The 15,410-nt window shown below is 49.1% G+C and overlaps 1 protein-coding gene across 1 annotated transcript; it reads left to right on the forward strand.

Annotated features, from left to right (window-relative positions):
* Positions 1-1,783: 1,783 nt before the first annotated feature.
* On the forward strand, positions 1,784-14,993 carry SUN5 (Sad1 and UNC84 domain containing 5). Its single transcript, XM_005879809.2, has 13 exons — positions 1,784-1,869; positions 2,256-2,314; positions 2,526-2,600; positions 3,596-3,662; positions 4,574-4,635; positions 5,701-5,750; positions 7,123-7,157; positions 7,728-7,836; positions 11,490-11,568; positions 12,527-12,642; positions 13,165-13,332; positions 13,811-13,897; positions 14,862-14,993. Exons 1-13 carry the CDS (start codon positions 1,784-1,786, stop codon positions 14,991-14,993), a joined length of 1,125 nt encoding a protein of 374 aa, XP_005879871.2.
* Positions 14,994-15,410: the final 417 nt, after the last annotated feature.

The following is a 15,410-nucleotide window of genomic DNA, read 5'->3' on the forward strand; positions in this document are numbered from 1 at the left end:
GTTCGATTCCGGTCAAGGGCATGTACCTTGGTTGCGGGCACATCCCCAGGAGGGGGTGTGCAAGAGGCAGCTGATCGATGTTTCTCTCTCATCGATGTTTCAAACTCTCTATCCCTCTCCTTTCCTCTCTGTAAAAAATCAATAAAATATGTTTTCTTTAAAAAATAACAAACTTAGTGACTTAAAACACGAACTGTCTTACAGTTCTGGAGGTCAGAAGTCCAAACGGGGTCTCCCTGGGCTAGAATCGGGGTATTGGCAGGGCTTTGTTCCTTTCCAGAGGCTCTGTTTCCTTGCCTTCATTCCTTGGCCCCTGGCCCCTTCCTCCATCTTCACAGCCAGCAAGCTGGGCTGAGTGTCCCCCGGGCTGCCATCTCTCTCCCCGCTTGCCTTCTTTTTCCACTTAGAAGGACCCTCGACAACCCTGGGCCCACCTGGGCAATCTAGGATATCCTCCCATCTCAAGGTCAGCTGATTAGCAACCTTAATTCCATCTGCAAGCTTTAATTGCCCTTTGTATGAAACCAAACATATTCTCATGTTCAAGTTGTCGTACACAGGCCTCTGGGGAACCATTATTCTGCTCCCCGCAGGTACTTAGCCTGCAATTTGAGCAACAGCCACCAGGGGGCAAAGTGAATTCATTTCAGCTTCACAACCCAGTTAGGCTCTCTCCAGAGGCAGGGCTGACAGGGGAAAAAAATGAAACCAGACATTTCCACTCTGTTAGGCCGTTGTGTTTCCCCAGTAAAAAGCAGAACTTTATTCAAACAACAACACACATATATTATTTTGTATGACACAAAATGCCCACCAGTGAGAAGCTCAGCATTCTAAAATGTATTCAGATACGACCAAAGGAAGTGGCAAGGCTGGGAGACGTGGAACAAGCAGGGGTCTGGAGCAGGAAAAAGCAGGGCCTGGATCTTGGAGCCTCAGCTCTCACCCCTGCCTCGCCCCTGAGACCCTGGCATGACCCTTCCTGTCTCGAGGCCTCCATTTCCCCTATTAAAAGTGGTAAGTTGACAGAAACTATGCAGGCCAGAAGGGAGTGGCAAGAAATATTCAAAGTGATGAATACCAAGAACCTACAACCAAGATTACTTTATCCAGCAAAGCTATCATTCAGAATTGAAGGTCAGATAAAGAGCTTCACAGATAAGGAAAAGCTAAAGGAGTTCATCACCACCAAACCAGTATTATATGAAATGCTGAAAGGTATCCTTTAAGAAGAGGAAGAAGAAGAAAAAGGTAAAGATACAAATTATGAACAACAAACATGCATCTATCAACAAGTGAATCTAAGAACCAAGTGAATAAATAATCTGATGTACAGAATGAACTGGTGATTATAATGAATCAGGGACATAGAAAGGGAATGGACTGACTATTCTTGGCGGGGAAAGGGGAATGGGAGATGCGGGAAGAAACTGGACAAAAATCGTGCACCTATGGAGGAGGACAGTGGGTGGGGAGTGAGGGCGGAGGGTGGGGCGGGAACTGGGAGGAGGGGAGTGCATTTATCATTCTTCTAAATTTAACTTTGCACAAGTAACCCATGTAAAAAATCTATATTTTTCAAAACTTGTAAATAAAAATAACCTTAACTAAATAAATAAATAAATAAATAAAGTGTACACTGTGAGGTCACAGTGCCAACAGCTCAGAGCAGAATCCGCATGACTCCTTTCAGGGAATGATAGGAGGCTGAGGTAGCAGCCAGTTCCTCCTCGCCAACTCCCAGAGAGCCTCCCTCCATTCCCCGTCCTAGAGAAGGAAACCAATGCCACGGACCTCAAGGAGCCCCAGGGACCTGGGTGACCCCCTCGACGATGTGGCCCACCTCTGCAGGGATCCCAGGCCCAGGAGGTGAGGACAGCAGCCCTTTATCACTTACGAAACGGTGCCCCTCAGCCCTCTCCTTGGAGGTGAACAGGCGTTACCACCTGCGAGTTACAGGTGCAGCAACTGAGGTCAGAGGTTTGCCAGTGGCTTTCCTAAAGTCTGCCGGCCAGGGAGTGGTGGAGAGTCATCCTTTCGGCCTGTGTTTATTGAGCTACTACTGTGTGCCAGGCACTGAGTGGGTTGCTGGGAGCACAGTGTTGGATTTGGGGTCAGCAGACCCAGGTCTGTCCCTGATTCACAGGCTGGTGGTCTTGGGCAAACTTCTCTGCAACTTGGTTTCTCAGCCTGGAACATGGGGACCATGTTTCTTGTGAATTGTAAAATGCCACTGTGAATCTTGTCAGCCCCAGGGCGGTCCAACGAGGCCGGAACCCCTGCAGGATGACAGTGGAGTCCTCGCGAAACATGAGTAAGCAGGGAGGGGCGAGGGGAGCCCTGGGATCTTCGTGGGCAGCAAGGGGCTGAGGCTCTGAGATGTCAGATGGGCAACCCAGGGTGACCTGGCAAGGGGCAGGGCAGGGGGCAGGGATGCTCACACCAAACTCTGGGCGCTCCCAGGTGTCTGCAGGCACCATGTCCCACAAGCCAGCAGTGACATGACAGCCCTGTGTTCTCTGCAGATGATCCCTTCCTGTTTCCGCTCCGTCTCAACGGCCCGTCCCCAGGCCTGATTCAGTTCGTAATGGGGTGTATGTGTAAGTATATACTGAAGAGCTGCCTCAGGCCAGGCTGACCCTGGGGTGGGGGAGGGGTGCGAAGCCTGAGCTGGGTAGCAGGGGAGGGAGAGAGCACAGGTTGAGCTCTGGGCGTCTTCCCATCAGAGGTGTCAGGGGTGTCATTCCAGCCAGGATCTCTTCGGTGGTTGGACAGAGGGAGTGGGAGGGAGACTTGCAGCTTGGAGGAGGAGCTAGCTGCCAGCCCTCGCCTACTCCGACACAGGCCTGGCCACTGGGTCAGGAGAACACTGGTGAAGTCATGGGAATGTTGTGATGCAACTGGCCCTCACTTCAGACCTCCTAAAGATTGGTATTCCACTTCTGTGTTCATCCACTCACCCCTCCACTTATTCACCCACGAAGTCATGTACCAGCCATCTGTCCACCTATCCTTTTGTTATTATATCCGTGCATTCCATTAGTTCCTCCATCCATTCATTCACCGAGCTATCCACACCTTTGTTAATACTCACAACCATCCAGTCATCAACCCATCCATCCTTCTACCCATCCTCTCTTTCCCCATCCACTCACCCATCTTTCTATTCCTCTATCTTCCAAACCCCTTTTTCCATCCGTGTCTCCTTCCGCCTACTCATCGTCCTGATTTCCTACTTTTTGCCTAGCTCCACGCTGGGCAGTGCTGGGCACCCAGGATGAACCAGACAAGGACCCTGTCCTTGAGAAGCTCCCAGTGTCTAGGAATGGGCATTCATGCATCCTAGGGCTCCTGTGTCACATTGAGTATCTATTAACTGCCAGATGCAAGCAGTCATCACCTATAGGACTGATACTCACTCCAATTTGGCACTTACCCATGAGCAGAGCAGGGTTGCCCTGGGCTCAACTAGCAAGTTGAGGGGGTCTCCAAGCTCCAGTCCCCACCCCACACACACACCCCAGGACAGTCAGCAAGTCGTTGGAGAATTAGAACAAGGGTGCAACTACTCACTGGTCTTCTGTCTCCTCTGCAGCATGGATCACCTGCCTGGCCTGCATCCTAAGGACTCAGGTCCACCAGGTTCTATTCAACACCTTCAGGTGAGCAGGGCCAGGTGAGGGAAGGCTGATAGGAGCTGGAACCATGCAGCTGGTAACCATGGCAGCCTCCTCACTGGTTTGAACCTCCCCCCTTGATCTCCAGACCAGACAAGCTATCTCACACCTGGCTTTTCTCTGATACCTTCACCCCAGAACATACTGTGGCTCCCCAGTGACCCATCACCTCAGCCTGCAGCCCTTTGAAATCCTGCCCCACCCTTTCTTTGTGAACTGCCCTCATTCTGCTTCCTGCTGTGGACTCATTGGGCCAGCAAGGCTAGGGTTCCCACTTCCTGGACCCACTCTTTCTATTCCCACCTCCACACCTTTGTACACTCTGTTCTTCCTGCCTGGAATGTCCATCCCGTCCTTTCCCCCTTCCCCTTCCTGCCCCTAAGACTCCTCTGAATTCCTGAAGAGCTTTCACTTCACTCATCCACTTGAAGTCTACATGCTAAATGTTTCCTTAATGCCTACTCTGGGCTCAGCCTTGGCCCTCACCACTCATAAGCTTCCAGTTGAGTGGGGAAGGCAGACACCAAAAACAGTGAGTGTGGGGAGTGAGAGTCTGGAGGTTGTAGCAGGAGGGGACATTTGAGCTGAACCCTGAAGGGTGCATTCACCAGGAGAGAAGACAGGAGGGAACAAAGAGTATGTAGATGGAGAAAGGGAGTGATGAGGACGCAACAACCATAGTGAATTGGCCTCTGAAGGCCCCAAGTCCTGGGGTAAGAGCTTTCTTTCCTCTGTCCTGCTATGGAGCCAAGGAGCATGCCAACCTCCTGGAGAGGGTGTCACTGCCCAGGGAAAGGCCTGCCCCTCAGGGTGGGGAAGAGCTGAAGGCCAGGCAGGGACTGGCCAGCCTGTGCAAAGCCCTGCCTTGCCTTGACCACTGCTTCTCTGTCTTCCAGATGCAAACTGCTCTTCCAGAAGCTCATGGAAAAGACAGGTGTCCTGGTCCTCTTTCTTTTTGGTGCGTCCCCGGGGCCCTGACCCTTCCCAGGTGGGGGAATCCCTGGCTCTCGCCCATTCTGTAGAGGGAAAGACGGGGGGTTCTGGCACTGCCAAGGCAACACAGCCCCTCTAGGAGCCCAAGTTTTCCATCTGTCTAATGAGTGTGTTGCTGGGAGGATTAAATGTAACAATGACCAAGAAAATTTTTTGAAAGCTTTGAAAACTGTAAAGCTTTTTCCAAACCATGTTACGATAATTATTACTCCCTCTCTCTGGACTTCTGTGAGTTCCTTCCAGCCGCCGCCACCACCTCCCACATCACAGCTCTGCTTCCTCAAGCAAAGGAGTCTCCTTCCTCCCCTCAAATGTATGGGGACAGGGGTGCATTTCTTAGACATTCCTAGAACACTTAACCCAACAAATAAGGTTTTTGAAAAGATATGTTTTATTGATTTTGAGAGAGAGAGGAAGGGAAAGGGAGAAAGGAGAGAGAAAGAGATAAAAAAAAAAAACATTGATTGACTGCTTCCTGCACACCCCCTACTGGGGGTCGAGCCCACAACCCAGGCATGTGCCCTGACTGGGAATCGAACCATGACCTCCTGGTTTATAGGTTGACGCTCAACCACTGAGCCACGCCAGCTGGCTTGAAGGATTTTATTAATGGCTTGAACAGTAGGATTTCAGGCAACACAGATATCATAAAATGACTACCTCCTTTTCTTCTCTTTGCCAATTATCCCCAATAGTATTGGGACTGGGGAGGGGGAGGAGACATGGATTATTTGATTTATGTGAGACACGTAGGATTGGGACGGGGGTGGCGGGGAGGAGACATGGATTATTTGATTTATGTGAGACACTTCGCATATATGAAATCATTCAGTACTAAAGTAGATATCACTATTATCCCATCTTACAGATGAGGAAACTGAGGTGTAGAAAGGTAACATAACTTCTCCCAACGTTGCACAATGTTAACAAGGGGCAAAGTTGGGATTTGAAGCTAGAAGCCTTAACTCCAGACCCTAAGCTCTTAACCTTTCATCTTAAATAGCTCCTCCTCATTCCTCTGGCTCCACAGGATTCTGGGTGTTTATGATGCATTTACCATCCAAAGTGGAAGTCTGGCAGGTGAGTGTGTGCTCTCTTCAGGCACACTGCTGACTGACCTTCCCCAGTCAATGTCACCTCTATAAGCTTCTCTCACTGTCGCCACACCTGGATCCTAATCAATTCCTGACTCACCCCAGCTCCAAGTCTCTGCCTTTGCCATGCCACTCACCTGGAACCCATCTCTCCCACCAAAATGTGACTTTCAAAGACCAGATGCAATATTCCCTCTTCCAGAATGCCTCTCCTGTCACTCACTCCCAGAGATAACCCATCTCTTCTTTATCAAGGCTCCCACATAAGATGGGATGATGAGGACAGGGAACAACCTTTCTCTCTCTACTCAATGCAGTTTGTTCTGCTCAAATAAGATGAGATCATTTGCTATGTGGTTCCTAGAGAAGGAGGAGGAGGAAACCAATGACAAGAGCTCCCAGTCTGAGGACAGCAAAGAGGCTCAGAAGGCCTAGAGAGAAAGGATATTTGATGGGCCTTGTCCCTCCCTCTTTCTTCTTCTCTTATGAACTCTTTCATCTCCTCCGAGATCCAGCTAATATGTCACTTCCTTCAGAAACACCCAGGCAGAGGTGGTCACATTCCCCTCTCTCCTCCCACAATTTTCTGTAATCATTACTATTTCCCCAACTGTACTGGCAGCCCTTGAAGGCAGAGCTTATTCATTCCCGCAATATCTACCTCAGGACCAGGCACCAGGTTGCCACTATCAATGTTGGATGATAGGATGGCCACACGGGAGTATGAATGGAGAGAGAATGGATGGGAGGATGAAAGTGATGGATGTAGGGGTTGGGGGAAGTGTTTGTGAGGATGAATGGATAAATAGAAAGTGGATGGATGAAAAAGTGAATAGGTAGGGAGGCAGATGGAATATATGGGTGGGTGGATGGATGGATGGATGGATGGTTGAATGGAAGGATAGATAGTTGGAATGGTGAATGGATGGATAGATGGGATAAATGGATTGATGAAAGGGTAAATGGATAAGGTAAGGTAGATGGATGGAAGTGTAGAGGGATGGGAAAGGTTGGATAAATGGAGTAGATGGGTGGAAGAGGGTAAATGGATGGATGGTGAGTGGAAGGGAGGATAGATGAGTGTGAATGTGGATGGATGGATGGATGGATGGATGGATAGACAGATTGATAAAAAGGAAGGTAAATTGGATTTTGGATAGATGGTAGAAGATTGATTAAAAAAAGGAAGGTAAATTGGATTTTGGATAGATGGTAGATGGGTGGATGTATGAAAGAGTAAACAAGAAGGTAGATGAATGAACAGATTTATGGTTGTGGGAAAATGGATGGATGAAGCTCTATTGGGCCCAAATTAGACCATCTCAAAGGGATCCCTTGCTTCCTCAACACCCCACCAGGATGACAGCATAAATACTCCACTGCAGAGCTTGAGGTAAGAAGTTCAATTAACACCTAAAAACCAGAGCTATAGCTAGGACCTGGGGTGTATTGACTAACAATGTGGGCTCTGAAGTCGGACCAACCTGAGTTTAAATCCCTGCTCCAGTACTCTCTACCTGGCTAAACTTATGCAATACACTTTACCTCTCTGGGTCTTTGATTCCTCATTTATTAGATGAGGCAAAACACCCACCTTGCTCTGGGTAATTATGGGTGTTAAAGAAGATATAAACTGTCTTGAATAATTCCTGGCCTCTAGTTAGTGTTCAGCAAAAGACAGCTGAAAAGAATTTTAACCAACAAGATACTACCTGGTGGCATTATCCTTAATTGCAGACAAAATACTCCGGAATATTTGGAAGGAATGAGGTAGGTTAAAGAATATTCCAAGCAGGAGGAAGAGCATGAGTAGTATTTTAGAGATAAGATGGGGATAGGCCCAGGAGAGTAGAGTAGAAAAATGTGAAGCTAGTTCTTAGTGGGCTGACTGGCAAAGGTAGAAGCTGAGGGTGACAATAGTACCACAGATCAGTCAGTCCATGTTCTCACCCTCCCTTGTAAGGATGTACCAGGAGAAGGTGCGACATCACACAGGGGAAATCCAGGTTCTCCGAGGTACCATAAATCAGCTCGTTGCCAAGCTCCAGGAGATGGAAGCCATGTCAGATGAGGTGAGATGCTGGCCATTCTGCCCCCAAACACCTAACTTCTCTGTTTGATGCCCTGTTTCCTATACCCCAAGTTTTGATGAAGCACATTCCCCAATAACTTCCTGAAAAAGAGTGAAATAAGAGGTACAATTATTTTTTTAATATATTTTTATTGATTTCAGAGAGGAAGGGAGAGGAAGAGAGAAATAGAAACATCAATGATAAGAGGGAATCATTGATTGGCTGCCTCCTGCACATTGGACCGAGCCCGCAACCCAGGCGCGTGCCCTTGACCAGAATCAAACCTGGGACCCTTCAGTCCACAGACCGACACTCTATCCACTAAGCCAAACCAGCCAGGGCACAATTTATAATTTATGAACTTGCATGTTTGAAAATATCTTATTCCTACCCTTATACTTGATTGTAATTTGGCCGGGTATAGAATTATAGATAGAAAGTACTTTCCTCTGAGAATTTTGAAGGAAGCCCAGTATTGTGTTCTAGTTTATACTATTGCTGTTGAGAAGCCTAGCTTTTATTATTGGTCCTTTAAGTGTGGTCTTACAAACTCCATGAGAATTTGTAAGATATTCTTTTTTTCCTCAGTGTTCTATATTTAACCCACTTGGGGGATGCTGAGTTTATCAGAATCTATGGATTAATATTTTTCAATAGTTTGGGGAAATTCTTAGCTATTATCTCTTAAAATATTGCTTCTTCCTTATTATCTGTGACCTCTCCTGGGACTCCAGTTATATCTATGCTAGACCTTTAGAATGTATTCCACATAACTGTTAGGCTATTACTTGATTGGTTTTTTTATTCTTTTTTTTCTAGTTGCTTAAGTTTTCATATTTTCTATTCACATTTCTTTAAGCTAATTAATAATCTTATATTCTTTTCTGTTCGGTCTACTGTTAAATCTTTCCATTAAGTTCTTAATTTCATATATTGCATTGTTTAGTTCTACAACATACATTTGATTCTTTTTCATAGATTTTTAATTCTATGGTGAAACTTCAATATTTCACCTATGTTGTCCATCTTTTCCTTTATTTTATTCAACACACTGGTCACAGTTATATTAAAATCCTTGTCTGCTAAAGCCAATATCTGGATCATCTGTGGCCTCCTTCTAATGTCTGTTTTTTCTTTGCTTCTTCATGTCTGGTAATTCTTTCGTGTTTTCTGGACATTGTACACAAAAGAGCCATAGATACTCCAGATAATTGTAACTCCTGCCAATGGGAGTTCCCCCTTTCCTTTGTAAGGATAATGACGTGCACTGACCATATCTATGTAGACATGCATTGAGCTGGTTCAGACCTGGATTGCAATTTTTATAAAATTGAGTCAGAGGTTTTCAGCTTAACCGTTTAGCCTGCTGCCCATGCAGCTTCAAAAATTTGATAAATATCCTGATGTCTGAGGCCTCTGAAGTCTCTAATTTTGTCTCCTAGCCCTGCACAAATGCAAAGTTTCTGACCCAGTGGCAGCCTTCTCTGCAAAGGGCAAGCTTGGATTCTCAGTCTTTAATTGTGTCTATACTCGGTGTAGTGCCCTCCAGATGAAGTGCAGCTATAGCTATTCCTTTTAAGGCAGTAGTCCTCAAAGGGTGATCCCCACAGCAGTATCAGCATTAACTGGGAAAATGTTAGAAATTCAGATTAATGGGCCCCACCCAGACTTATTAAGTCATACATGTTGTTTTAGGATGGGCACCAACCTCTCTGAACCTCAGTTTCCACATCAATAAAATAGAGTCATAATCACAGCCCTGTAAACACCCTAGCTTTTGTTATAGTAACTACTGCTGCATAACAAACCACCCCAAAACTTAGTGGTGCAAAACAACCATTTTACCTATTAACTGCCACGCGTCCAAAATGGAAACCACCCCACACGCCACAATATTTTGAATTTAATTTTAAAAATCAATTTGCAATGAATATTATAAAAATAAATATATTACTCACAATTCAGGTGTTCTTGAATATTTTAAGTTGAAAATTCTCACGAGAAATGATTTTTTAAAGCATTATAGACGCTTATGCTCAGAGATTCTGTGGGTCAGGAATTCAGGTAGGACAAAGCAAGGATGGCTTCTCAGTGTTCCATGATGCCTGGGTAAATATCAATTTGCAATGAATATTATAAAAATAAATATATTACTCTCAATTCAGGTGTTCTTGAATATTTTAAGTTGAAAATTCTCACGAGAAATTATTTTTTAAAGCATTATAGACGCTTATGCTCAGAGATTCTGTGGGTCAGGAATTCAGGTAGGACAAAGCAAGGATGGCTTCTCAGTGTTCCATGATGCCTGGGGCCTCAGTGGGGAAGACTTGGCGGCTATGGGTGACTCGAGACCTGGGCCTGGAATTAAACGGGGGGGTGTGATCACTCATATCTGGAGGCTGAGGCTGGCTGTCAATTGGAACTCAAGGCTGTTGATTAAAGCACCCAAACATGGCCTCTCCATGTGGTCTGGGCTTCTCCACAACACGGTGGCTGGTGTCTCCAGAGAACCAGGCAGCGTTGAATCACCTTAGGACTTAGTTCAGAAGTCACACAGCATCACTGCTGCCATAATCACAGTCCCACTCAGACTGATGGGGGGAGAAATTAAGTCCCAACTCAATGGGAAGAGTGTCAAAGTCACAAAAGAAGAGCGTGACATGGGAGACCTTGTTGTAGCCATTTTTGGAGAGTACAATCTGCCAAAGCTGTAAAAAGTCCAATCAAGCCCTAACCGATTTGCCTCAGTGGATAGAGCGTCGGCCTGAGACTGAAGGGTCCCAGGTTCAATTCTGGTCAAGGGCATGTACCTTGGTTGCAGGCACATCCCCAGTACGGGGTGTGCAGGAAGCAGCTGATCGATGTTTCTTTCTCATTGATGTTTCTAACTCTCTATCCCTCTCCCTTCCTCTCTGTAAAAAAAAAATCAATAAAATATATTTTAAAAAATAAAAAATAAAATATATGTATATAAGTAAAATATTTTTTTTAAAAAGTCTAATCAAAATAATAGCCAGCATATACTGAGCTATCAGTGGAGCGCAGTGGCTAAAAAGCTGGAACTCTGGAACCAAACTGCCTGGCTCTGCCTCTCATGAGCTGTGTCACCTTGGACAAGTGATCCTTTTGTGCCTCAGTGTTCTCATCGTTAAAATGGGGATGATAATAGTACAGATCTCCTGGAGTGAGGACATTAGAGTGAACATATGTGATGCTGAGTAGTCCTGGCACTTAGTAGTGACTTCCTACTTCTTAAGTCTAATCCTCACAACAATGGGAGTGGACATGATTGTCATCCCATCTTACAGATGAGAAAATTGAGACTGAGATGGGCAGTAACCAGCCCAACACCCCACAGCAGTAAAAGTCTGTCTAACTCCAGGGCCCCTGCCCTTAACTTCACTGAGACTCCATTCCCACGTGTGACACCCTGTCACAGTGAGGATAAAAGCGCTGAGTAAACCCAGTGGGTGGGATAGGGGTGGCTCTGTGTCGCCTGGGCTCCCTCACAATATGCTAGTAGTGACTGGGGACCAGCCATGGCTTCCGTAGGCAGGGAGGGGAGAACTGCCTCTCACCTGGTGTGAACACACCTGCGGACCATGATCTGTAAGAACACACCAGTGCACAGCTTATGTTTTCTGCCTCTTCAGCAAAAAATGGCCCAGAAAATAATGAAGATGATACAAGGAGATTACATTGAAAAGCCGGACTTTGCCCTAAAGTCTATAGGTAAGTGATCACCTCCCCCAGTGTGCGCACCTCAAGTTCCCTCAGAAACTCTTCAGAGGGTGGACTTCAGGGCTGGGCTGGTGCACCCACTGCTGCTGGGAAGCTCACCTTCAGAGCTAACCCTGCTCCCCAGCTGGTTTTCTTTAATGGAGGCTGACATGGGCAGGGAGGCCCTCCACCACCCCTCCTCCCACGCACTGTCCTCCAGCCTAGGGGTCAGCAGAGCTGCCCTTGCCCCCGGCGGGGAAGACTGACCACATTAAAAACCAGCACAGGCCCAATGACGGTTGGGGATTGGTGCTTCGGAAAAATAAAGCAGGTGGCTGGGAGGGAGGGGACCGGGGCAGGGGCGGGAGTGTTTGGGCTGCAACCTGGTGAGGAAGAAAAAGCATTCCAGACCACGGGAACCGACTTGAAAGCTGCCCTTGCAGGATCCAGGATCGAGTGAGGGCATGCGGGAGGCAGTGGGGTGGGGCCGGCAGGGCGATTGCCTCTGCCCAGGAGCCACCAGCTGACCCAGGCACCCTCAGGCCCAAGCAGATGGGGTCAGAGGGCATCAGCTTAACCTCCGAGGGCTGGAGTAATGGGTGTAAGAATTACTGGGTGTAAGAATTGCTCGCGGAATTCTTACATCCATTTCTCTTCTGGGAAATGGGTGCACTAGTAAGAATAGCCATAACAATGACAATGACGTAAGTGAGGGCTGACCGGCGCCAGGCACTGCTGGACAAACACTGAGGTATTCATTCATTGCAACCTCACAACAGCCCTATGAGGTGGGCGTTATCTATCATTACTTCTATTATTGTTATTATTATTATTATTCCAGAGAGACCCAGTGGCTCGTCCAAAGTGCATTGGGCACAGAGTCAGTGCCCCATCAGTGAGGCTCCCCACCACTAGGCAGAAGTGGGGGGGCTGCTCAGCTGAGACCCTCTACCCCCCACCTTTCATACAGGAGCCTCTATCGACTTTGAACAAACATCAGCCACATACAACCACAACAAGGCTCGCTCCTACTGGAACTGGATCCGGCTGTGGAACTATGCACAGCCCCCGGACGTGATCCTCGAGGCAGGGGGCATGGCGGGCAAGGGGAGAGTGGCAGGGGTGCGGCCAGGGGCCTGGGGGTCTTTACGGAAAGCTGAGGTTGGGGGTGAGAGTAAAGGGGGTGGAGCCTGGAGCAGGGGCAGGGGTTGATGCAGGAGACAGATGGGGCAGGGGCAGGAGGCAGACAAAAGTGGCAATTGGTGGGGGTGGGGGCGGAGAAATCAGGGGCAAGGGCAGGAGGCAAGAACAGACAGCAGGGACCCCTGGGGGGCTGGGCAGCAGCAGGAGACAGGCACAGGGATAGGGGACAACCTGCTTTAGCTAGAAGGGGCCCCACCTAGCCCTCTGGGCTGAGGGGAAGACTCATCTTGCTGCCTGCAGTCAGGGGAGCTTCCTGGAGTTGGGGGCGCTCAAGCCAAGCGTTGTAGACAGGCAGGACCTGGCTCACCCAGGAGGGCAGAGGAGGTCTAGGGGAGCTAGGATGGGGCAAGGAGTCAGTCCTCATCCACCCACCCAGCATAACCTCCCTTGCACCTGCCCCTCCAGCCCAACGTGACACCTGGCAACTGCTGGGCCTTCTCGGGTGACCGCGGCCAGGTGACCATCCGACTGGCCCAGAAGGTCTACCTGTCCAACCTCACCCTGCAGCATATCCCCAAGACCATCTCACTGTCGGGCAGCCTGGACACGGCCCCCAAGGACTTTGTCATCTACGTGAGCAAGCCCTGGCAGGGAGCAGTGTTTACCTAAGGGGATGGCCTCCTGCTGGCAGGGTTCCAGGCTAGTGGGCCTGGGTGAGGCTCTGTTAGGGCGGGGCATGGCCAGGGTCAGAGTCAGCTCGCAGCCTTCAAGGCCAGGGGATAAACAGCTACTCTGTATCAACCCAAGCTCTTCACAGCTAGTTTAGTTCTCAGAGACCCATTTCACTGATAAGGAGACTGAGGTCCGGAGAAGGGTAAGGGAAACACCCAGATCCTACAAGTCAATGGCAGAGTAGAGGTGGACCCTCAGCCTCCTGAGTCCCAGGCCAGTGCTCTTTTCTATCCATTATTCTGTACGGCAACAGAATGGTCCCCAAAGAGGTAGGGAGCTCCCCATCCTGGGCGGTGTGCAAGTCTCAGCTGGAGAGCGGCAGCACTCTCTGCAGGTCCTGCCTGTGCCCGACACTTTGTTCTTGGTTCTGATTCCACAGGGCATGGAAGGCTCCCCCAGGGAGGAGGTGTTCCTGGGGGCGTTTCAGTTCCAGCCAGAAAACATCATTCAGACTTTCCAGCTCCAGGTACCTGAGAAAAGCTGCCCTGCTGAGCACCTACCAAATGCACTGTGTGCCAGGCTTTACCCAGGGGACCCCACTTCATCTCCCCACAGCCCCAGGAGGTGCGCGATGGTCACTAACCCACTTGACAGAGAAGGACACTGAGGCTCAGAGTGAGGGACCTGCTGCAGGGACAAGAGTGGGCCCCTGAGATCCCTGCAGCCTCTGGCAGTTCCCGGTTCCCCTCGTCTGCCCAGGAGCCCTCCCAGGGGCAGCAGATGTTAGCAGGAAGGGCCCATCGGTCAGGAGTGCTGGCTTCAAACGTAGCATCTCCATGCTGGGCCGTCCATTATCAGCACCTGGTCCAGCCATAGGTGGGGAGACTGGAGGGGAGGGAGCTGGAGACAGAAGCAGGACTCCACGAGCAGCTGCTAGAATGGCCCTGAGACTTGGTGGAATATCTAGGCTTGGGAGCTGACACTGGTCCAAACCCTGACCCAACCACAAATTCTGTGTGATCGGGGTCATCCCCTCCCTCCCAGCCTCAGTTTCCCCTTGTATAATTCCCTGGGAGATAGAGACAATCCGGTCTCCTACACCTACTATGTGCCAGGCGCCAGTAGGTCGTCCAGCTCCAAGATCTCATTTCAGGCTCACAGCCGCTGTGGGACGCGGATGTTACCACTCCAGTTTCACAGGCGGGGAACTAAAGCCCAGAGAGGGATGGGCATTTACTCAGGGTCCCACAGCACCTAGGTGCCAGGGCCCAAAGCTGGGACTCCTTCCTAATCAGTGTGTCTGTCCTTCTGCCCTTAGCATCTTCCACCCCAGGCCCTGAGTATCCGCTTGTTGTGTGGCCTGTCCATTCCCTTCTCTGTGCCTCAGTTTCCGCTCCTATGAAATGGGTCCCCACCACTCCCAAAAGCCCTTCTGAACAGGCAGAGGGGGGGCCTAGGGGAGAACTGCCCCATGTCTGTGACTCTTTCAGAACCAGCCCACCCGGACTTTTGGGGCCGTCAAGGTGAAGATATCAAGCAACTGGGGGAACCCACGCTTTACCTGCCTCTACCGCGTGCGAGTGCACGGCTCTGTGACCCCACCCAGAGAGCAGCCCAACTGATCCCCCACCCCGAGAGATTAAAGTTTATTCTTCATGACCCAGCCCAAGTCTATGTGTCTTTGGCCAAAGATTAAGGGCGGGCTAGCATTTGATGTCTGACGCCACGGCTAGCAATGATTGATCACGTACTGGGTGCACAGGCATCCTCACAACAGCCCCACGGGCTCCATTTCACAGATGGGACAGTGAAGGCTCCCAGGAACAAAGTGACTTGCCAGAGGTCACAGCCAGAAAATGGCAGCATCAGGATTCAAACTGCCTGACGGCTGCACATAAGTCATCTCCCTTGCTCCAAGTCGAGCTCTGCCCTTGACTCAGGCGTGACCTTGGGCAAGACCCAGCTCTCTCTCTCAGGGCCTCAGTCTCCCCAACAGTACAATGGGGACAGGATTATGGCTGTTATACCAGATAAGGTGG

The sequence above is a fragment of the Myotis brandtii genome, unplaced genomic scaffold, assembly GCF_000412655.1.
Source record: "Myotis brandtii unplaced genomic scaffold, ASM41265v1 scaffold61, whole genome shotgun sequence".
NCBI classification, from domain to species: Eukaryota; Metazoa; Chordata; class Mammalia; order Chiroptera; family Vespertilionidae; genus Myotis; species Myotis brandtii.